This window comes from Anabrus simplex, chromosome 4 (assembly GCF_040414725.1).
Source record: "Anabrus simplex isolate iqAnaSimp1 chromosome 4, ASM4041472v1, whole genome shotgun sequence".
NCBI lineage: Eukaryota > Metazoa > Arthropoda > Insecta > Orthoptera > Tettigoniidae > Anabrus > Anabrus simplex.
Genome location: NC_090268.1, coordinates 45,831,466 through 45,855,893, shown reverse-complemented (window position 1 = coordinate 45,855,893; position 24,428 = coordinate 45,831,466). Strand labels below are relative to the sequence as shown.

General features: G+C 39.4%; 1 protein-coding gene across 1 annotated transcript in view; it reads left to right on the top strand.

Moving 5' to 3' along the window:
• The window catches only part of phr6-4 ((6-4)-photolyase), a 69,325-nt gene that overhangs the window by 3,637 nt on the left and 41,260 nt on the right, over positions 1 to 24,428 (top strand). Inside the window, exons 2-4 of the mRNA XM_067146189.2 lie at positions 9,962 to 10,107; positions 10,184 to 10,378; positions 21,595 to 21,865. Coding sequence (XP_067002290.2) covers positions 9,962 to 10,107; positions 10,184 to 10,378; positions 21,595 to 21,865 — 612 coding nt within the window. The remainder of the gene's footprint in view (positions 1 to 9,961; positions 10,108 to 10,183; positions 10,379 to 21,594; positions 21,866 to 24,428) is intronic.

Genomic DNA, 24,428 nt, shown 5'->3' with positions numbered 1-24,428 from the left:
TCAAGTCATTGTCAGCTGACAAATAATTCATTGTAAAGAAGCTAGCAAATGGGCATTGCACCCATCACTGGGAAGGCATGGGAAAAGTGTCTCCAATGGTAAGGACATGTCCTGAGTGCCGCACCTGGAATAGTTGCCAGTTTCACACACTCCTTTGAAATTAATGTCCACGTGGATGTCCAAAGCAGCACTAGCATGACACAGAAGGCCTAAATGGTGATATGAAGACTCTTAGATAATGCAAAATAGCAGGCCAAGATTAATTCAGTGGACCCTGCACCAGCGGAAAAATGCTAGGAGGAAGAAGAAAATTCTTCTTCTTTAAAAGTTATTAATTTTAATAATTCTTAGAAGGGTCAAATATTTTGATGTGCATTGGTTTTAACAAGACAATCCATGAAGTTCATCTTCAATTCATTGCTGAACTCGCAGTCACAACCTATCTTTATCTCCCAAGTAGACTGCAATATATGAAGACCGATCAAATATAAATGGGAATTTGAATGTACTGCTGCTGTTAGTAATAATTCTGAGGCAGAGCTTTGCCAGGATGTTGGTGGGGGTGTCTGGAGAAGGGGTTTGCATGCGCGAACGACGGTGGAGAGCTGGGCTGCTTCAGTTAGCCATGAGTGAGCAAGAGGCGCACATGTATGTTGTGCAACGCATCATTATAAAATTTCTCACAAAAGAGGGCACCAAACCTTCCAGAATTTTGAGACAGCTCTGCGCACAGTTTGGGGAAGAAACACATTTGCAGACTCGAGTGTATGAGTGGGCTAAAATATTTGTGGCAGGAAGAGAAGCTGTGGAAAATGAACCTCATGAAAGGAAACCGCAGACAAGCATCACTGCAGATAACATTGTTGCCATTCATGACATTATTGATGAAGATCAGCAAATAAAAATTTTGCAAATTGTTTTAGCCATAAGAATAAGTTATGGAAGTGTTCAAACCATCATCCAAGATGAACTCCATGTCAGAAAATTGTCTGGCAAGTGGTCTCCTTGTCTCCTCAACCAGGAACAAAAAACTTTACGCCAGGAAGTTTGTCATAGACTGCATCTTTACGAGGAGGAAGGAGGATTTCTCGCGTCGTATTGTGACTTGTGATGAAACTTGGGTGCATCATTACTCTCCAGAGTCAAAGCAGCAAGCATGGAGTGGCGGCGAAGAGACAAAGCAGGTCAGGTCAAGGCCAAATCACCCATCTGCTGGAAAGCTGCTTGCATCCGTTTTCTGGGACTCCGTGGGCGTTTTGACGGTGGATTTTCCTCACAAACAAAAGACAATTAATGCAGCCTATTACTGTTGCCTTTTGGATTAAGAAAAGCTGTGTATCGCAAAAAATGACGCCAGCAACCACCCTGAAACGTCATTCCTCTCCATGACAATGCAGCTGCATACTGCCGCTTTAACACGGCAAAAACTGGAGGAAATTCACCGGACATCTCTGGAACACCCTCCATACAGTCCAGATTTATTGCTCTGCAACTACCATTTGTTTGGACCACTCAAACAAGATTTAGGAGGACAGCGGTTCAGTGATGATGCAAGTATAGAAGAGTTTGTGCGCAACTGGCTCCGCACACATCCCTCTTCTTTCTATCAGGATGGGATCAAAAACTTACCAATCCGATGGAAAAAATGTTTATCAAAGGCAGTACCACTATGTAGAAAAGTGATCTCTATATATGTATTTTTTTTGGTTGATGCAATGAATTTAAAAAAAAATAATACCTGTTTATATTTGATCCACTCCCATAAATTTTGGAAGCAATATCACCGGCATGTAAATCCTATAGGATCGAATATGCGTCCTGTAATGGAAAAATCTAATCTCTTGGTGACAACACTAGTATTATTATTTATAAGTTTCATTTTCCATATTGATTGGATTCAATGTATAGACAAGAAAAGTGTTCCATCGATCAATACTTATTTATTGTGAATGGCTTATTACACTAGTACACACACTATACTTATATTAGCTTATCTTTACAGATAATCACCATATAACGAGCATAGATGAGAGAGGTGTCGCCAACAACTGCTCCAAAATTAAACCCTGTCTCGCAGTTTATATAAAAAAACTTACTGAAGTACATCAATAGTTGGATTGCACAGTACTCAAAAAATTTTTCAAAATTTTAATGACAAGAATTCTTACCACATATCAATATAACGTATATCAGCCATAGAACATTCTTGATGATCACCTTATACAACTAAATCAGCACAAGAAGATTGAAGAATGAATGCTATGCAACACGAACTCAAATTTTAATAGACGTTTTAAAATATATTCTATGTTTTAATCTGTTAAATTTTTTAAGTGTTTTATACTGTGGCCTATATGTTTTAATGTGTTTAATGTACTCATATCCATGTACACTCAATAGGTTTTAGTTTATTGTAACCATCACCACCACCTTTAATCACAGATATTTTAACCTAACAATACTGCAATATATTTTATTTCCATTCTCCATTAGACATCCGGATGATCTAGCGTAACATCTTTGTGATTTTGTCTAATGACTATAAATGTTATGTACTAGCTGATGATTGCCATGAAAGGCCGAAACTGGTACTAGTGTAATAAGCTATTCACAATAAATAAGTATTGATCGGTGGAACACTTTTCTTGTCTATACATTGACAACTCTAGTAAACATTTCTTTCAACCAATCCATGTTAATGCTCATTGTATCTTCTTCGCAGTTCCATATGATTCTAAGTACGTTTGATGCTCTTCTTTCTTTCGTCACACTGCCTGTGTGTTCCCAGCCATGTAAATCAAAATTGCCACAAGTCATGACCGTATATGCAGTGTTAATGAAGGAACTCGAACTGTCCTCTCCATCAAAACTTCCAGCAACGTTATCGACATAAAAACTGTGTGATAACTGTTTGAAAATCGGCATCTTTTCAGGATCGTCAGTACTGTGTCTTTTCAGATGATGGTCTATAATAGCTCCTGACAGGAATGGGCTGCACTTCACTCCGAAGACGACTCTGGTATGACGATACACCTTGATTGTTTTGAATTTGTCATCCCACCACAGAAAAGGTAGAAAGTCCCTGTCTGTTGGATGGTAGCTGGTCTATAGAAATGCTTTATGGATATAAGCCATCACCCAAATTCTCTTCTCTTGGAAATGGTATATAATTGATGGAATCAACTCTATCAAATTAGGCCTATGTCCTGCGTTGAAACAGTCATACAGAAATGGGAAGGAAGCCTGGCTGTCTTGCTATTGCATCAAATACTGGTGAAATAGGTGTAATATTCTCCGTTAAGACTAGTCTGCGAAAGGTAATGAGATAGATTTTTCCTTATACTGCCCTTCTTTGATTATTCCTTCATTCTTCCATTCAGCGAGGACATCACTAGATGTCTTCAACTTATTTGTTGCTCCTAACTTCTTGGTAACATTGTGTAAGTGCTCCTCAGCCAGCTGATAGTTAGTAGACAACGGATGTGATTGTCTTGCCATGGCAGATAGACTTCGTATAGATTTTCAGCATTGATCAGTACCGCATTAAGAAAGTGATCCAGTGTCTCTTCTTGAATCTGATTCTTTGTCATCTTTTCTGCTGGGTCTGTGATTCCAAAAACATGAAGTTTCCAAAAGTACTCCACAGCTGCCTCCTGTAGATAGAGCGTAGTAACAACAGTCGCTAGACTGTCGTAACATATTGGATTTGAAAAGGCTTTTCTTCCAAAAACTGTCCATCCCAGAAGTGCCTCTGTGGTTACTAGTGCATTGAACAGGCTGTGTCTTTTTTTGGTTAATAGATGACCTACCAGGTCTGCTCCAACGAGAATTTGGACCATTCCTATTGACGTATTCAAATCTCAGTTCATTCAACTCTTGAAGCTATGGTCCGTCTTCATAGGTGACATTATCACTAATTCTCGTCTGACCTAGAGCTTCAAATGTGCACTTGCAGGAAGTATAAATGATCTCCACTTCAATGCTGTAACATTTGAGACAGCATACGTTAATAGTAAGGCTCCCCCCAATAAAGAAAGTATTAGCCTCCCTTCTCAAATGACAGTACACCCAACTTGTTCCACGGATGTTTTCAAAATTGATTTCTGTGCACCAGTATCGATCATCAATCTTATGATATGGTTACCATTTTCATCTTTGAGTTTCACCTGCAATGTTTGTAAGATCACTTCTGTTGTAGTACATGATCCAGAGATGAGGTTAATTCTGTTGTTTGGAAGACATTTATTTGCAAGGTTATGTGTGCTTTGTGAACAGAAGGCAATGTAAGGCACATTAATACAACATACTTCTTTGAACAACACACACATCTAACCTTTGCTGTACACTGAACTGGGTGGCCCTCCGTCTGGCAAAAAAGCAGGCTTCTTTGTCAGTCGGTATCTTCTTTCTCTCCTCTAGAGCCGTCTTCTGTGCGCTGAAGGAATCGGCACTCTAACATGTCCGCAACCACAAAATACACATAACATTTTTAAATTCCTGATGATCTTTGTACTAGAAGTAAAACCTGTGGCAGTTGGGATCACATCCACTTTAAAATCATTATTACGTTTGAATCTGTATGACCCTTCAAATATTCCGAACCCTGCCATAGCCATAGAAATCCGTTGATAGGCCTCAGTTTCATTTCTCATGAATGCCATTAACTTTTGGGGGTGCGCTCTGCCTCTACTTTACGCCTACTTTGTGCCCTTAAAATATCTTCTGGCTAGCTACTTTCAACAAGTGGATAAAGTAGAGAAGTACACTTATCTTTAGTGATGCCAGATTATTCCATTGCCCTCAGATTTGTGTATAAATTGTCGTAAACTGTATGAATAGGAGCTGGTTCAACTGCATTCATAATGACTAACTTCAGTAGCTATTAAAATCTATTTAAAATAGTGTGTGTTTGCTTCACCTTGTCAATTCACTTTTTCAAATTGAAAATTATTTATTCAAGCATGTTTCAGGAACATAGTACATTCCCTTCATCAGTGAAGTTTCCGCCTCCGTAACGAAACGGTTAGTGTTATTAGCTCCCATCCTCGGAGGCCCGGGTTTGATTCCCGGTACTGCCAGAAATGTAAGAATGGCAGGAGGGCTGGTATGTTGAAATGCTACATGCAGCTTACCCCCATTGGGGGCGTGCCTAAAATGAGCTGCACCACCTCGAGATGAGGACACGAGTTTCTTTTATCAATGAAATCCAATCAGAGAATTAAAAAAAATATAACACTTTCTTTTGTTTAGCCCATATCAATGAACAAACAAACATTAGTGATGAAAAATGAAAATCCACAGTCTGTTTCCAGTCATGCGACCGGGTCAGGAATGGAATGAATGAAGCCCCCATCTAGCAGCGAGGATAGAAACGGTGCCAGCTGCCGAAGCCTGTCCGCACTCCTCTGGGACATTGATTAATGACTGACAGATGAAATGAAGTGATATTGGAGAGTGTTGCTGGAATGAAAGATGGCAGGGAAAACCGGAGTTTCCGGAGAAAAACCTGTTCTGTCGACGCTTTGTCCAGCACAAATCTCACATGGAGTGACCGGGATTTGAACCAACGAACCCAGTGGTGAGAGGCCGGCACGCTGCCGCGAGAGCCACGGAGACTATTAAACATTAGTAATATATTATGAAAATATAATTACATAAAATTTTAATATTTAGATGATGTTGAATGAGAATACCTAAATAAATTTGAAACCTTCAAGCTTTTCCTTTCTTTTTCCCCTTCTTCCTTAAACGATTAAACACTAGTTTATAGATGGGTTCTCTCTGTACTTCTTTCATTCAAACTTGGTTCAAAGTGATTTTTTTGTGCAAGTTAAATTTCTAGACTTTTTTTTGGCCAAAGAACATGTTAATGCAGTCAAACATAAAAGATATTAGGCAATGGGAGAGGATATGGTTGAAAAGAATCATAAATTTACAGATATTTCTAATGACATGGGATTAATACATTCAGCCAAAAATGGAAAATTCACGAATGTTTTAATCTAAATGATTTTTCTTTCAATTAATAACAATTTGACTTTTAATTCCATTAGGTCGACATTGCCGGCAGCATCTCTCTTGGATTTAAGCCTGTTGCATGCTTTTGTTAATGCACTTCCGTTCACTAACTTCTCCATTTTCATTAAATAGTCCTGTCACGGTTGCCAAAGTGTTACATTCAGTAACAAACTAACAAACTGAAGAAAATGCAAACTCAGCAACATATATTTGGTACGCAGGAGCAAATTATGTTACACAAAATAAACTCACACGTATAACAAGGTCAGTTTAAGAGAATTACCAGGAAACATTTAATTTATTCTTGTTATGAACAGTTTAAAAAGTTATAATTTAATGTACAACTAAATATCTCACTTCTTCTGAAAACTAACTGATATGGCTCCTCGTCCAAAGAACATGACACTAAAAGATAAGAGTCAACACACACAGTCTTCTTTTTATTCAGTCTAAGACATTATGGTGAGAAATGGCTGTTCCAATCTTTAGCTTGATGCTGCAATCCTTTTCTGGTGGTATCAGCAAGTGTGATATCGTCTGCTTATAAGAGATTCCAAGGGATACTCCTGTGCAGGTCCTGTTTGATTGTATCCATAACGAGGACAAAGAGCAATGGGGACAGTACAGAGCCCTGATGTACACCAACTTTCACAGCAAAGCTCTCTGATACACCGACAGTGTAATGAACATGACTTGTGGTGTTCATATAAAGCATCTTGATGCAATTGATAAGCATTTCTGGTACGCCATGTACTAGATCACACGGTGTGGAACACGGTTGAAAGCCATTTCAAAATCAAGGAAGGTAATATGCAGTGGCTGTTGTTTCAATCGGTGCTTTTTAGTAAGCATTCTGGCAGTGAAGATTGCATTGATTGTTCCAGCGCCCTTGATAAAGTCGCACTGGTTGGTACTAATGCTAACAATTTTACGCAGTCGTCAATAAAGGATTCTCTCAAAGACCTTCATTATGTGTGATAGAAGGCGAATTGGATGGTAATTTATATATTCTGCTGGATCACCTTTTTGCTTAAAGATATGCACATCGATGCTTATAGCCAAATCACTGGGAACAGTGCCAGAGTTAACCATGGCATAAAAAAAAAAAAAGATGGTCAGCCATTTGATTGCAGGTTCTATAAATTCCTGAAACTTCCAGAAGTCTGCTGGAAGGTCACCTGTTCATGGTGCTTTTTGGTTCTTCATACCTCTGATGGCACTGGTGACTTCCTGTGACATGATGTGTAAGATAGAACCTGCTGTTGGATTACCTTCTGGATTAGGAGGATGTGGGAACTCAATGTTGGAAATCTCTTCAAAGTGTTGTTGCCAATGTTTGAGGATGTCCTGTAATTACTGACCTCTTTGCCTTTTGTGCACACACAGTGCTCAGTATCCTGTGCTGACTTTGTTCTAGCTTTGGTTAACCTCATGATAGGTTTTTCTCCTTCCATTGAGTCCAGTGTTGTCGTCTTCTGCGATTCTTCCAGTATCTGAATTGAGGGATAGAAGGTACCTGTTCCAGTCCAGTGTTTTATACAGGTCATTATAGTAACTGTGCCTAGCTTCAACAACAGGTTTGTTAGCTTCATGTTTGGCTATGACATATCTTTCCCTGTTCTTTGGAGTCCATTTTGAAACCCAGTTTCTATATGCCTTCTTCTTTTCATACAACTTTTCTTGGACTTCCACCATCCATAACTATGTTTGCTTGTCAGTACGGTGGGAACTAAGTTTTGTTGTACCCATGATTGCTGTGGCGATTGCAATGATAGATTTGCCGAACGTGGTCCACATGTTGTCATATTCAGGTCGACAGGAGGAAAATTTATGCTGTCTGCTAGTGTCTCCTGCTGGTTTTTAAGCTTCCACCACTTGATCTTCTCGGGGGCATTTATCCCTCCTCCTTTACAACGTTTAGAGATTCTTAAGTCTGTAGATGAGAAAGAGGCTCCTCGTTGGCTATGCTATACTTATCAACTATGTATTACTGCATACTGTACATAGTTAGTATCTGTACTTAGTTGTACATACTTGAGAGGTAATTAAATCATCAAGGGGAATTCTGCGATATTCAATTTGACACATAGTCGGCATTTCCTAATCCAGTCTTCGAAGATAGTCAGTCAACTTGTCCTGAGTTCCTATCCCTGTCATGACAAGCAACTTACGTTGAGGGGCTACACAATCAGATGGTATGACCTTCACATCCATTACTAGTCGGAGATCATGGCGTTAACAAGGATAAAGTCAATTTGGCTACTATAGTCACCACTGATGTAAGTGATAAGGTGGTTGATGAGTTTTCTGAGAAAGTATTACCATTAACCGAGTCATTTGTCTCAGCAAAATCCAAAATTTGAGTTCCATCATCATTTCAGATACCATAGCCATTACCACCATGGCAGCTATAACTATCCTTGGTAAGATCACCACACAGAAGTGGAAACTCATCTTGAGGACACACTGAAATATGATCTTGTAGTTCCTGCCAAAACAGTTCTTTTTCTAGGTTATCACAGGCAGATAATGGCACATATATAGAGAAGACACAAAGGCAAGAGGGTGCAGTGTCGATTGTAATTGACATAAGGCGGTCTGAATAGCCCTGAACCTCAGCAACTCGATCTCGCAGGCTTGCACAAGTGGTGATGGCAATGTCATTCCTGTTGGATGTACCATGGTAGATTAGTTTATAGCCATCTTGGATGTCATGAGATTTCTGGCCTTTCCAGCATGTTTCATGCAGACATGCAATGTCCACTTTCCGTTCTTGCAGCATCGCTGTCCCAGTGTTGAGCGTGGCAATGCGTAAATGTTCTCTGTGTTGGGCTAGCTTCTATAACTGGTTCCGCCCTTGAACCAGTAGCTCTTGTTCATTTGTTGCGGCAGTCAGGCGAGGCTGACGCACGCCGCTTGTGGGGTACCCCCTAACATTTGGAGATAAAACTGACGTAGATATAATCCATGGGTTGCGACGTAGTTACGGACCGGCTTGTCACCACAGCCTGGTGTCGGGCTCTTAAGAGCTACTGCTAGCAGGAATTTAGGCCACTCCTAACATGGAGAATGGACACTACTAGGATGCCAGTTCTGCCGAATTCCAGCTTCTCCGCTGTAGCTACTGTTGTGTACTTCACTTTTAAATCTGGGCTCTCCATATTTATGACCCCTAGCGAAAGGGTGTCCTAGTATTGTAAAGCCCCCAGGAATAGGCATATCTGTTGGTCTGCGTATTCATTTCCGAGGTATCTTCACCTGCCCACATTTCTGTAGGCCCCCTATCTGCCACCTGGGAACACACCCTCTAGGGGTTGACAGGGTCCCCCAAGGGTCTCTTAGAAAAAGAATGTTATGTTAAAAGCACTGCCCTTAAAATTGGTGACAAGTGCATGAATCTTCTGTTGCATCATAAGCACTTGTTTGATTAATTGTCACAAAGGGAGGTGTGCATTCTCATGCAGTGTGTTGTTAAAGAATGTGTATTGTTCAATGGAATGGGGACAAAACATATTAAAACCACTGCACATCTTAGGAAATTCTTAAAAATTAGTGCATTTTGGTAAAGAGAATGTTCTGTTTGAAAACACTGTGCTTCATTGAAAGTGAAGGGTATGTTAACTTTTAAAAGCACATAGGCTTTAGCGTGATTAAATCCTTCAAATAGAAGTAAAAAACTTAAAGTTGAAATGTTGATAAATGAAGTTATTAACTATGATGTGGTCAACATTTTGTTGGGATGATAGATGTTCTTTGAAAACGAATTAGATACTTTCGTATCCTCTGAAGTTCCTAGACGACTTTGAATCTTTGAGTGGAAATTTATGTTACCATGAATTGGTAATATGATTGAAGTACTTTTGTTTAGTTGAACATTAATGAAATTTATTTGTAATGTTTTCAATATTTTCAAGAATGTTACTGAAATCATCATTATTTTCAGGTGGATGGAAAACATTGTATTTTAAAGCCTATATTCATCTTAGATCCATGGATAGTGAAAAAGATGAAAGTTGGACCAAACAGATGGAGATTTTTACAGGAATCCTTGTCAGATTTAGACAAGAGATTGAGAGCTATTGGCACAAGGTATGTAATATATCTTGATTAGTGAATGGATTCTTTTTTTGTAATTTTTTGTGTAATTATTTTTAATTTCATTCAGGCTCTATGTGTTACGTGGAAAACCAGAAGAAGTATTGCCTGTAATATTTTCACAATGGCAAGTGAAGAAATTGACGTTTGAATTGGATATAGAACCTTATGCTCGTGAAAGAGATGAACGTGTAGAGAGGTTAGCCAAAGAAGCTGGTGTACGTGTAATACAAAAGATTTCACATACACTGTATGATACTGAAGTGTAAGTATAGAATTAATGCCAGAAATCTGTAAAATAGGTACATGTTTAATCATTCAAATTGTGGAAACTTTATGGACAAAGTAGTGAAAATTTCAATACGAGGTGCAAGAAATACATTCAAGTACTCAAACGAAACAGAATTTGCATTTATCGACCACTTACTAGATACAGGACACAAATATGTGAGCATCAATACAATCCTGAAAATTCTTTGTCACCCCTAAAGGTTACATCATGTATATAGTTATAGGAACATGAAGAGGGAAACATAATAAGATAAACTTAACGACAGGTCAATGTTAGAAGAGGGAGTGATAGTAAGAGGAGATGAGGACAAGCAGAAAGTGACAAGGACTTGGCATCATCATCAGTTTTCTTTTTTTATCAGCTAGAGCTGGGTTGGGAATACATCTCAATAGCCTATACAGACAATATACTTGTCCATTTGTGTTTTTATGTTTGTCTTTGTCTCCTGTTTCTGTTGCTCCGACTTTCAATGTTAACCTGTCATTGTGTTGTGTTCTTAGAGATGTTCTTGTATTTCTATACAGTACAGGGTCTCTCTTATAAACCCTGAGTGTCCAGCAGCATTTCTACTCTCCGAGACCTAAGCAGTTGTACGGGAGGTGCGTGAATAGTTCTTAACCTTGTAAGGAGTGTGCATGCATTCGACCTAGCATCAATAGCCAGTCTGAATCCCAGCTGTTAACATGGTGAGAAAGTTATCATTGCAACATCGTATTTTCGTACGTAAAAGTTATTTTAAGTACAAGTCAGCTTGACAGGTACGCGATGCATTTGTTCAGCAATTTCCTGGTGAAGTGCCATCTTCCTGAGCACAGATTCATGTAATTGTAAATAAATTTGAAACTAATGGCTCAGTGCTAAATAAAACAAAAACATGCGTGCACACAAACAGTTTTAACAGAGGAAAAACTAGATGACATTGATGTGAATCTTGAACGGTCACCGAATAAATCACTCTCAAAATCAGCACAACAAGTAGGGGTTTCGGTTTCTTCTGCACACAGAGCTACAAAGCTGTTACACTTCAAACCGTACAGGTTTACACAGGCCCATTGTTTAATACCTGCTGATCCAGCCACAAGAGTGAGATATTTTGAGAGGTATCTTGCATAATTGAATGATTGTTTATTCGACCCACAGCTTGTGTTCTTATCGGATGAGGCTTGTTTTGATATTAATGGTCGTGTGAACAGTCATAACTCTCGCTACTGGTGTGCAGAAAATCCTAATGATGCTTATGAAGTCCCTCATTATGAAGGATGACACTTCCAGCATCTTGTATAAGGTAGGATTTCATATAAGATTTTATACATGCTGAAAGCAGGGTGGCCGCGCACAACGTAAGTAGCGCAGAGAACAAAAACCGCGCGCTTGGTCTAGGTTTATAACCCTGTATATGACTTGATTTGCCACTTGTTTATTCCTTTCCATTGCTAATATTGACCCATATGGTTCCTTTTCTCCTTTTGTTTGACTTGTGTTCCATAGTTTTTTACCACCATATTCTTTATTATTATTCAGTCTCCTCCTTATTGTACACTTCCTTTATTGAGACTGAAGATCTGTCAAGGTGACCCCTCAATATATGTTTGAAGCCTGGCCTCCTGACAAAGGGGGAAAGCAGAAACAGGCTTTTTGGGTTTGAGAAGAAATGGAAGTTAAACTACTGTGTTCGTTGAGCAGAATGCCTCAAATATCTGGGAACCTTACTCTCTTGGGATAGACCAAAAACTGAGGTGGTCAGTAACAGGGTACTATATGCAGCAGGATTCTATCAGAGCATGAGATACCTCGTGTGGAATGAACAGGTACCAAGGTGTTGTACAAGATGTATTTTGTGGCACTTTTGACATATGGAGCAGAAATATACAGATTACGGCTGCCAAAGACAAAAACAAAGTACATTAGAACCTCATTAATCCAGGCTAATTGAGACTCTAGGTTGTCCGAATTAATGACAGTCCGGAGTAAACAAAATATCTTATGAAATGAGCCATGGTACATATTTAAGCACTCTATTCAGTAAAAAGAACATGTACAGTATTTTAAATTTAAGAAATACAAATGTTAGGATACAAGATATAATGCAATACAGTATTGGGCCCTACAAAATGCAGAATAACTAGTCATCATCATCATCATCACCATCGTTGACCCTCTCCAGTTGCCCGGGTGTGGTGTACGAGCCCCCCCCATCTTTGTCTGTCCATGAACCACTGTTCTCTCATAATCTTGTCCTCTCTCCTCGACATCTTTCGTCACCAGATCTGTCCATTTTCCTCTGGGTCTGCCCACTGGTCTTTTTCCTTTTACTTCTTTTTCATATTCTCTTCTTGCAGTCCAGCTTGCACTCATCCTTCTTACATCGCCAAACCACTTCAGTCTTGCTTTCTGAATACTCTGTAGTAGGGAGTCTCCTATTCCCATCTCCTCTCAAACTTTTTCAATCCTGAATTTGTCCTTCCTGGTCTTCTGTATCATGGTGCGTAGGAACTTCATTTCTGCAGCTTGGAGTTTTGAGTTGTCATGTCTCGTTAATGAGGTAGTTTCCAAGCTATACGTGAGGATGGCTGTATCATATGATTTATATAATGTCATCTTTGCTTTTAATGGTACTTGTTTATCCCACTTGGCGGTAAAATTGAGTTGCCTTGCTAATTCGACTGTCCACCTCATACTTTGCAAGGTTGTCTTTTGGTACTGTACTACCCGAGTACTTAAACGTTGGAACACTGTCCAGTTTGGTGTCATTTATTCTGATTTCTGGTTTGTCACCTCCCCTCTGTAACTTCATCACCACCGTCTTAACCTTGTTGATATATAAATCATACCTCTTAAACTCTGGTGCATGACAATCAAGGCACACCTTCATTGACCACACTTGGCGTGCTTACTGGTTTGAAGAAACTGCTGATCTTTTGTTGTCTTCCTTTTATATTAATTTATTTAATAATTAACTCACGCAGATGCCTCGAATATTCAAGACATGCTTTTGTCTGTTTTCATCATTGTTATCAACAATGTATTTAACGAGAATATTTAGATAATCTTTAATTTCACGAAGTTTTGGCTTAGGGTTAATAATGTCACCTGCTTCATCCTGGTCATATTCACCCATTTCAGAGCTTCCTGCAGCGATCACTCTTTCAACGATCTCCTTCTGCGTAGTTTACAACATTGCATTCATAACTCAGCTTTATTCTGTAATTGCATTTATGTATTATTATTAAACGGCTCTCTGGATTAAGCAAAGTTTGAACTAATGGGATCCAGATTAATGAGGTACTACTGTACTGGGAATTGAGATGAAATGAAATTTCTGCATAGCATGCTACAAAAAACAAAGGAAGGGCTGTATAAAGAACGCAGCCATATGGGACAGGCTAGGAATGGAGAACTAGGTACAGAGAAGAGAAACAGGTTGAAAATGGTATGGCCATATCAGAAGGATAAAAAATTTGAAATTCCAAGAGCAATGCTCAAGTGAAGATCAAATGGAAGTAGACCCAAGGAGGTGATAGATACAGAAAGTGAAGAAAGGAGTAAAGAGAAGAGTCGTGGTAGAACAGGAAGAAATTGAGTTCACTGATCCGTTACCCCACCTGACACAAGAGTTGGATAAAGGGCAGGAAAATAAGAAAAAGAAGATGTGGAGATTGCCTTCTCCCTTTGTGTTTTCACATTTGCCTTGTCTCCTCATTTTACTATTTCTGCTTCCAATGTTGACCTCTCATTCTGTTTATCCAATTAGGTGTTCTTATTCATGTTCCTGCCTCTCTATACATGATTTGTATTCTTCATTTTCTTACTGGGTATCCATGTTCAATTTATGTAGTATATAAAGAATGAAGTGCATTGTTCTAATTTTTTTAAATTTCAAATGCATTGAATTAAAGTATAAAACCACCTGCTATCCACAAGTTGTGGTTAAAGAAATTGTCAAATCAATAATTTTAAAGCTATAAATTCTTTTTCTTGAACACTACAAAAATTAAATGAAATACATAACATAAAGTATAATAATAAATAATATCTAAAATAATTAATCACTGTTTCTTTTGAAGTTTTATTAAATAATTCACTTCACAATGTGTTTCGGAGCCTGCTCCGTCATCAGGTGGTGAAGTGGTGACAGACATTATTATTCCACTAGGGCCGATGACCTAGATGTTAGGCCTTTCTAAAACAACAAGCAAGCATCATCATTATTCTTCTTGATGTAAAATTGCTTCCAAAGAATATTTCATTTAACAGTAGGAACTATTTGCCTTATAAATGCACTACATCTATGTTGCTTGTTGTTTAGAGGGGCCTAACATCTAGGTCATTGGCCCCTACATCTATGTTGGATCAGCTATAAGTATGTGTCATATATATTTAACTTGCGTTATAATTCTCATATTTCAGCGGAGTTACCATGGCTTCTTGTGCACGAGCGCCACAGTCTCTACATGATGTCCCTTCTGCATGGCATTCGAAATTCAGGCATACCGAATTACCTTTTTTTTTTTTTTTTTTTGCTAGTTGCTTTACGTCGCACCGACACAGAGAGGTCTTATGGCGACGATGAGACAGGAAAGGGCTAGGAGTGGGAAGATGCTGGGGCTGTACCTTAATTAAGGCCACGGCCGCTTCCTTCCAACTCCTAGGCCTTTCCTATCCCATCGTCGCCCTAAGACCTATCTGTGTCAGTGCGACGTAAAGCCCCTAGTAGGAGTGGGAAGGAAGCGGCTGTCGTCTTAATTAAGGTACAGCCCCAGCATTTGCCTGGTGTGAAAATGGGAAACCACGGAAAACCATTTTCAGGGCTGCCGACAGTGGGATTCGAACCGAATTACCTTTCATAAACCCCCCTCTAGGGACACCATGGCTTTGATGTCTGTGTTGGGGCTTGTGTGCTTCTTGATCCTGAGGGTTGTGCCAGCTCAGGGTTACCCATGCTGGGTTGACTCGGAGTAGAGCCAGACTAACGTGTCCCCCTCGAATTGCCTGAGAGTCCTCTTTGCTCTTTCTCTTCATTCCTAATTTCTTCCTTTTCTATCCTAACCTCCTTAAATTTAATTTCTCTGACTGTCTAGTAAGCCTCTCTGTCTTGGGTAGTAAGGTTGTATGGAGGTTTCTTCCTCTCCCAATCACAAGTTTCAGGTCATGATGACCCAATGAGTGGCTACTGCAAGAGTAGTCACTAGTGGCCCACCTCCACATATTGGGTCCACTCTGGAATTTTAATTCTTACCTCAGCTCTATGCCTTTGCTGGCAGGACCTAGTGTTTACAATGCACTATGTCTTCTGGTATAGGCTAGAGCAATTTTTACTTTCATAGATCTGTCTCTGTCTTATCCTTGGCTTTGACAATATGAAAGTGACTGAGGTATGAGCGATGCTAGTAATGCCAATCTTTATGCAGCCAGTCCCTGCTATGAATGGTGTAAAAGTGTTGCTCATAGGGTCGGTTGGTGCATGCATTTCAGTGGGCTTGGCAGACTGATATGTAATAGCAACTCTGGTTTGGTGAGGAAAGCAATGGGAAACTACCTCACTCCTCATTTCCCTAGTACGCCTCTTCAGTGATGCCTAGGCCATCTATGACAGCTGATGGCAGAGCTGTTGAGGATCCCACCAGCGGCATCGCTGACGGACTGAACATACATACAACATACCTCAGCTCTGCTGAGGGTTGACCTAATATTTCCCTATCTACTTGTGGAATCAAAAATGAAACCAGGTAATTTTATTTTTTCTTCTTCTAAGGTGCTGCTTTTCAAATGGCATCTTTCAGAAGTGGTTTAAAAAATGTAAACATTTCAACTGAATTGAACTGAACAAGAAAGAAGTGTCTGAAAATTTTCTCCCCCGATTTCTGTGATCTGAGTCAATGGACAGAGCTTTCCTCCAGAGAACCCTTTGCTGATTAGTTATGCTGCGGAAAGTCTTGTTGGTGAAGTTGACGAACTGAGAAAATTGCAGGATGGTCGCATACTCATCAAGGCCACTACGCCCAAATAGAGTAGGAGGATAACGATGTTTGTGCTAGTGCCCATTAAGATTGAAATGAAAAGCACATGCCCCTAAACTCGTGTAAGGAGTTATCTTTCATAGGGACTTCATCAAAGCCTCAGATGATGACCTTATCTAGAGCCTTGCACGTCAAGACGTTAAACATCTGAAGAGGTGTGTTGGTGACATTCTCTACAACATAGAGTCTTTCATTTTAACTTTCCCTTCAGAGACACTGCCCAAATGTATTAAAGCATCCATGTATCTCCTAACTGTTCAACTGTATTTTCCTTCCCCTTTGAGGTGCTACAACTGCCAATGGATTGGTTACACCTCACTGCGCTGCCAGGGATCAGCAACATGTGGGGCTAGTAGCAAATGGCAGTGTGCTGGTATGGAATGCACACCACCACCATTGTATGTCAACTGCCCTCCATTTAAGCAGGAGAAAAGGATCCAGGAGATTAAGACTCTGGATAAACTTTCGTATCCAGAGGCAAGGAGGAAGTTCAGATCATTGGCTCCTCTGTAATTCCCCATCTCCTTTGCTGAGAAGGCAGCTAAAGCACATATATCCCCTGCAATTTTTTTACCTCCTATACCACCAGCAAGTTCACAAATAAAACCAAGTATTCAAAAAGCTATTATAAAATCCAGCAAGTTCAATAAATATGCAGTAAGTATGTTATTGCTGAGCCGGCCTCGTGGTGTAGGGGTAGCACGCTTGCCTCTTACCCGGAGGCTCCAGGTTCGATTCCTAGCCAGGTCAGGGATTTTTACCCGAATTTGAGGGCTAGTTCAAGGTCCACTCAGCCTACGTGATTAGAATTGAGGAGCCTCGGTCTTGAGAGTCAAGAATAACGGCTAAGAGAATTTGTCGTGATTACCCCACGACACCTCGTAATCTGCAGGCTTTCGGGCTGAGCTGTGGTCATTTGGTAGGCCATGGCCCTTTGGGGCTGTTGCACCATGGGGTTGGAGGGGTTGGTATTTCTGAAGTCATCTGGGAAGACCTCTTCCCAGACAGGTTCAGCTGGAAGTCTTCCCCCACCAGGGTTGCATGCTGGGATCACAGCATTCCCAGAACAGCCTGGCAAATCATCTACCAGTCCTTCTTCAAAGAGTGCAAAAATGATGGACAAGAGTGAGAGATCTCGATGTCCTCTTGCTCGATCACTTTCTGGAGAACCTAGTTCTCCCAAGAAGAAGCCCTGTCTTTCACGATCTGTGAGCTCACCACCTGGTGAGTGCTCATCTGCCAGGTCATCTCTACTGAGGAGACCATGGAGATTGAACCATTCGTTATCGTAGATGGTGATGACAATGGCAACGGAGGAAAATGGCAGATAGCTGGACAAAAGAGGGATGTGCAATTTGTTCTAATTTTGTTGCCATTTTGATCCACACTATGTGATTATTACAGCAGACCCGCAGTAGTTATTAGTGTTGCCTAACTGAGTTATGTCAAGTAATATCTGTTTCTGCGGCTACCATAGTCTGTCTGCAGAAATCTTGTTTGCGACCTGGACTCGAGGCACGACACGACAGCGAGAGGATATCGTCTTTATTCTAAGAAATGAGCAGCTGTGGATGGTGGGGCGACTGGGGACATTTGTCTCCTAGTCCGTTCCGACTTCTCCAACGAAGCAATGCTGCTCCGTACTTAGCTGGACGCAGTTGCAATTTGCATTCGGTTGCCTGTATTAACAACACTGCAATGTGTACTTTCCATCAGACTATGATCTTCACATGCATGAGCTGCAATGTTTGGTCACTTAGTTACATCCTCCTTTGCTGGGAGACGTAAACACGTAACACCGTCTGGGGCTCTCCTCTTCCTGTGTTAGAAGGAGGGTAGTTGAGCGATTGATCAGTTAGTTCGATCTTCATGTGTTCAGTATACGGGAACCTATTCACTTCCGTAGAGCACATGGCACATTCTCACACCTGGATGTCACCTTGAGCAGCCTTGCATCAGTTCTCCTGTTACGGTGGAATATACACAATGACCTCAATGATAGCGACAATTTCCCGATACTTCTCATGCTATTGAAACAAAGACAGACCAAAGTACTGAAGTGCTGATTACTTTGTCGGGAAATTTGGCTAGAGTTTTCAAAACACACAGTAATGGCCGATGAGGTGCTGGGTATGTTGACAACCACATTAGTTCCTTTATAACTGAATTATGGCTACTGTGGTGGAAATAATACCATCCTTGTGCAGCATCCCTTACCAGAAGCAGGTCCTATGGTGGACCGACAAAATTCCATCACCCATACGTTATCATCGATGGGCTTTGAGGCGTTACTTTTCCTCCTGTCATAAGCGCGATGCATGATCTGGTTCCTCTTTAACTATATCTCTCAGTCATTCTATGGCTTACAACTACTCCTTCGTAGTCACTACTGCTAGGCTGTGGAATACCCTCCTTGCCAATGTTAGAGATTTGCATTCTCTTAATTGATTGAAGATGGATTGCCAAAATCCTTTGCTAAATGTTTCCAGCTTACTTGTATGTTGAGTAAAGTGTGAAAAAATGCATGAATGAGCCTACTTTTCTAACAATCAGAAATGTATTTCTTCTTCTCCTTCTTCTTCTTCTCCTCCTCCTCCTTCTTCTTTGGGGTGTGGTCTGGGTGGTGTGACCAGACCCACCTCGTCGTGTTCTGTGGACTTCTGTGAACCATTATGTACACATCCATTGCACTGCCGACACACTTCATCCTACACGAGCAGCAATTTCCCGCATGGATGCATCACATTCTCTCATACCAATAATGCGCCCTCTTTCAAACTCACTCATTTGACAGTATGGTTCTTGCATATATCTGCAAGGCATCCTGCACATCTGCTCAAATTACATTGATCCAGTATCTTCAGTTTATGGCAACAATGAGAGGCACAGGCACATTTTACAAATCGGTGGTGGTGCGCTGAGATATCGATGTGGACCTTGAACCTGAGGGCTGACATGGTTCAAATGCTAATCATTTCTTCAGAACATACTAATGCACATGTCCTGTGAATATGAACTTCCTATCTCTAGTGTTTTAAGGTGTTCTGGTTTTTACGAACATAAGTGTATATATTTACTAGCAATTACTCGCGGCTTCACTCGCGTGGATTTCGTAATTTGATCAAAGTAATCATTCCTCAGCATTGAACTAAGCCATTATCTGAAAATTTCTAAAGTATAAAAACTCACCCAAAAATTGAGTTTCATTTACCCCATAAATTCTTTGTAAACCATGTTTGTGGTATTACCTTTTGCAGCTAAGACAACCATGCGACATAGAACTGTACATGTGAGAAACAGTCTTCTCTCAAGTCAAAAAAATAAATACATGTTTCTTTATTTTTAAAGGAGATTCCAAATACCTGTTCCCACATCTCTATCATCTTCAGTTTTTGAGATATACATAAGTATCCCCATAAAAAAAAATTCAACCCCTTGATCAGTCCTTCTCCCACCCTCACCCCCATTTAAGTGTATTTTCCGAAAATAAAAATACATGTTTCTTTATTTTTAAAGGAGATTCCAAATACCAATTTTCATGTCTGTAACATCTTCAGTTTTTAAGATATAAGTATCCTAAAAAATAATTCAACTATTTTTCCTTTTCACCCCCCGTTAAGTGCCTTCTCCGAAAACAGAAAGGTACATGTTCCGGTATTTTTAAAGGACTTTCCAAATACCAAGTTTCTTATCTCTAACACGTAAAGTTTTTGACATATAATGTAGTTATACCAGTACTCATTTTAAAAATTCACCCGCTTTTCCAATTCCTTTCAGCCCCTTAACTGGATTTTCCGGTAACAAAAAAATACATGTTTCATTATTTTTAAAGGAGATTCCAAATACCAGTTTTCATGTCTGTACATCTGTAACACCTTCAGTTTTTGAGATAAATGTGTACTCATGAAAATAATTCAACTTCTTCACTTCTTTCCACCCCTCTCCCGCCTTAAGTGGCCTTTCCAAAAACAAAATATACGTGTTTCTTTATTTTGAAAGAAAATTCAAAAATACCAACTTTCACATCTGTAACAGCTTCAGTTTTTAAAATAAAGTATCCTCATAAACATATTTCAACTCCTTATTTTCAACCCCACACCCCTTACGTCGATTTTCCGAAGAAAAAAACAAATACGTGTTTCTTTATTTTTAAAGGAGATTCCATATACTAATTTTCACGTCTATAACATCTTCACTTTTTGAGATATAAGTATCCTCATAAACGTAATTCAACTCCTTTTTCAACTCCCTCCCCTCCTACCCGTTAAGTTGATTCCTCTCCAAAAGTGTCTCTTTATTTTTAAAGGAGATTCCAAATACCAATTTTCACATGTTTAACATCTTTAGTTTTTGAGATATAAGTATCCTCATACAAAGAATTCAACTAATTTTTCAGTTCATTCATCCCCCTTAAGTGGATTTTCCGAAGACCAAAGAACACGTGTTTCTTTACTTTGAAAGAAGATTCCAAACACAAATGTTCATGCCTCTAACATCTTCAGTTTTTGAGATATAAGTATCCTCACAAAAAGAATTCAAATCCTTTTTTCACCCCAACCCGTTAAGTTGGCCCCTCCCCCTCCAAAAAATGTACGTTTCTTTATTTTTAAACGAGATTCCAAATACAAATTTTCATATCTGTAAACTTTTAAGTTTTTGAGATATAGATATCCCCATTTTTAAAATTTACTCCCTTAGTGACGGAATATCCAAAAATCCTCCCTTAGTGACCACCTACACCCTAATATAAATGTATCTCCAAAGTTTCATTTCTTTATGTCCAGTAGTTTTGGCTCGGCGATGATGAATCGGTCAATCAGGACATGCTATTTCATGTATATATAGATTGTGGTTTGTTGTAATTTTTACTATTTCTATTACATAGTTGTATAATTTTACTTTTGTGGGTAAGTGTAAGAGAGGGCCTTGAGCCCGAACTTCACCACAAATGCAGACAGATTACTCCCTTCCCTTTCCCCTTTTTTCCTTTCCCCTTTTCCTCTTCCCCTTTCCCTTCCCTGATGATGGAGCCCAAGTCTTTGAAACACATTTCAAAAGTGACTGGTAACAGTGATTTGTTATTTCAGAAAGAATTATTTTACAGTCACAGAAAAGTCCTACTTCAAAATATGGCTATGTTTAAAAATACATAAGACTTCTTGACTCTTACAGAATCATCAAAGCCAATTTAGGTAAACCCCCACTGACATATCAGAAACTTTTGTCAGTTGCAGCAAGTGTTGGATCACCTCCAAAACCAGTTGCTGCCCCAAAAGAGTTACCTGAAGACTGCAGATCAAAATTTGATAACGAAGATTCAGAAAAATATAATGTACCTACCCTAGAAGAGTTAAGTGTTGATAAATCTACTCTGGGTCAATGTCTCTTTCCTGGGGGTGAAAGTAAGGCCCTGGAACGCCTTGAGAAGTATATGAGCAAGAAGGTTAGTATTTAATCTTTTAGTGTAGTTTTAATTTTTTAAGAGTTTTAAAATCATGGGACAAAACATTTTAATTTAGATAAATTAAAAGTCTAAAGAAATAATGACACACATGTTTTGAAAAGCATATGAAATAATCTTGCTGGGAATATTTTTACTACTAAAATTTTAGTTTCTGCAGTATAGAAGTAAATGCACTGTGGTATTTTATTATGAATATGAGATTCTGTGTGTATCTAAGTAACTAAATTGAAAATTATTATATTGGAAATTTAAGAGTTGCAGTGTGGAAGGTAAAACCTATTTATATGTCAAAGGACTGAAGGACAAGGATTGTAACTCATATCATGAAAGATCTAAGGTGAGTGCTGAAGCACAAGAATGTCTATATACTCGCTTGTCAATGAAGACTGAAAAGGAACTGAGAGATTCAGAGGATAACATGGGACATCTATGTAAAAGGAAAATGAAATATAAATAAGTACAAGGTTAAGATTAGTAAATTTTGTAAGAAAGGCTGGTAGAAGAGAAGCAAAATTCTATTATGAGTACAAGTTCAATTATTGGAGAAAATTTAAGAATTTAAAAAGAAATCAAGGAATGTGTGACATACTTCACAGATCTTTTCTTTTTTTACGTTGCATCAACACAGATAGGTCTTATGGTGACAGTTCACAGATAGTGCAGAAGTGATACTGTGAATTGTCTGTCTTGTACAAGACATGTTTTTTAAGTAAGTACCCTTTGGATATCGCAAAAAGTGTGCAATTTTTAATACTTTTTTTCTCCACATGTAAGCCTGTACCTCAACATAAGTTCCAAGCATATAAAGGCACTTATCATATTGTGAAACCGGTTTCTGAATTCTATCCTCATAGAAATCTTGGTGCCAGATGTGCCAGCCACTGCAGCACGGTTGTTTTTAGGTCATCATCGTAATGGTGCTGTTCTCCTAAATGCTTTTTCAGATATAGGAACAAGCGGTAGTCACTAGGTATTAGGTCAGGGCTAAACAGAAGATGATCATACACTTCATTAATCTTCTAATGAATTTCAATGGCTTTCACGTCTTTAACATGTAGAAAACAAATCACAGAGGCATTTTCAATATGCACAGACAAACATAAATACAGACCATTGCTTCCATAATGGTGTTTGTTTGTGGCTACAATATAGATGTACATACTAAGTTTGCATGCGCTGAAGGATGGCCAAAGCGCTGCAGTGGCCATATTTAAAAACGGTACTTACTTAAAACCGTGAAGCCTCCGTGGCTCAGGTGGCAGTGCATCGGCCTCTCGCCGCTGGGTTCCATGGGTCAAATCGCGGCCACTCCATGTGAGATTTGTGCTGGACAAAGTAGAAGCAGGACAGGTTTTTCTCTGGGTACTCCGGTTTTCCCTGTCATCTTACATTCCAGCAACACTCTCCAGTATCATTTCATTTCATCCGTTGGTCATTAATCATTGCCCCAGAGGAGTGCAACAGGCCTCGGCAGCCGGCACAATTCCTATCCTCGCCATAAGATGGGGACTTCATTCATTCAATCCCTGACCCGGTAACCGACTGGAAAACAGGTTGTAGGTTTTCTTCACTTACTTAAAATCCATTTTTTGTATAACCAAGTTTTCAGTCTGTCAAAAGACTGGAAAACTTAAGTTAGCCAACTTGAAACTAAAAATAGAATGGCTTCCAATTTAACATATTGTCTGTCTTGTTTGCTGTGTGTAAAAGTGGGTGTAAGGCAGCTGTTATGGAGTGGTAAAAAGTTGTGAATGCCTTTGAGTATGTCACAGCCCATCCTGGAAAGAAATTACTGGAATTGACAGATGTCTTGATGCATACAGTCATGCAGGTCTACCAGCTGTGTCAAAAATCCCAGTTTATAGGGAGTATTTTCACAATCCTTTTGCCAAAAGATTATACTAATGGACCAAGACCACCTGCATGTTTCACAGCTTATTGCTAAAAATAGCTTTGATTTGAGACAGGAATTGCTGCAAGGCATCAATGTCAATGCCTTTCAATCTATTTATAATAGAATACAGTGCAGAGAACTACACAGGATGTACATTTGTGACTTTGTGGCACACAAGAGGCCTTTGCTCACATCTGCTCACAAAGGTAGCTGCTTACATCAGGCTAAGAGACACATACAGTGGACTATGGAGGATTGGAAATACGCTATTTGTTCATATGAATAATGTTACTGCCTGTGTCTGAATGATGCTCTACATCACATTCATCATAGACCTCAGGAAGTGTTCAAGGAGGACTGCATGCAAGATGTGGTGCAAGCTAGAAAAGTATCTGTGTTGTTCTGAGGGTGTTTTAATTACTTAAACAGACCCTACAGGTCAATAATACTGATGAGTAGTACAGAGTCAATAATACTGACATTACACATCAGTATTGTATAGACCTTACATGACCATTATTACTGTCAATATTTTGGTCAGTATTTGTGCGTGTGTTGATCATTGCGGTATTCCATCAAAATGGATTGTAAAAGATGGGAATGTGTAGCTATCATATTGACACTGTTCATGAAACAGAGTGTTAAACG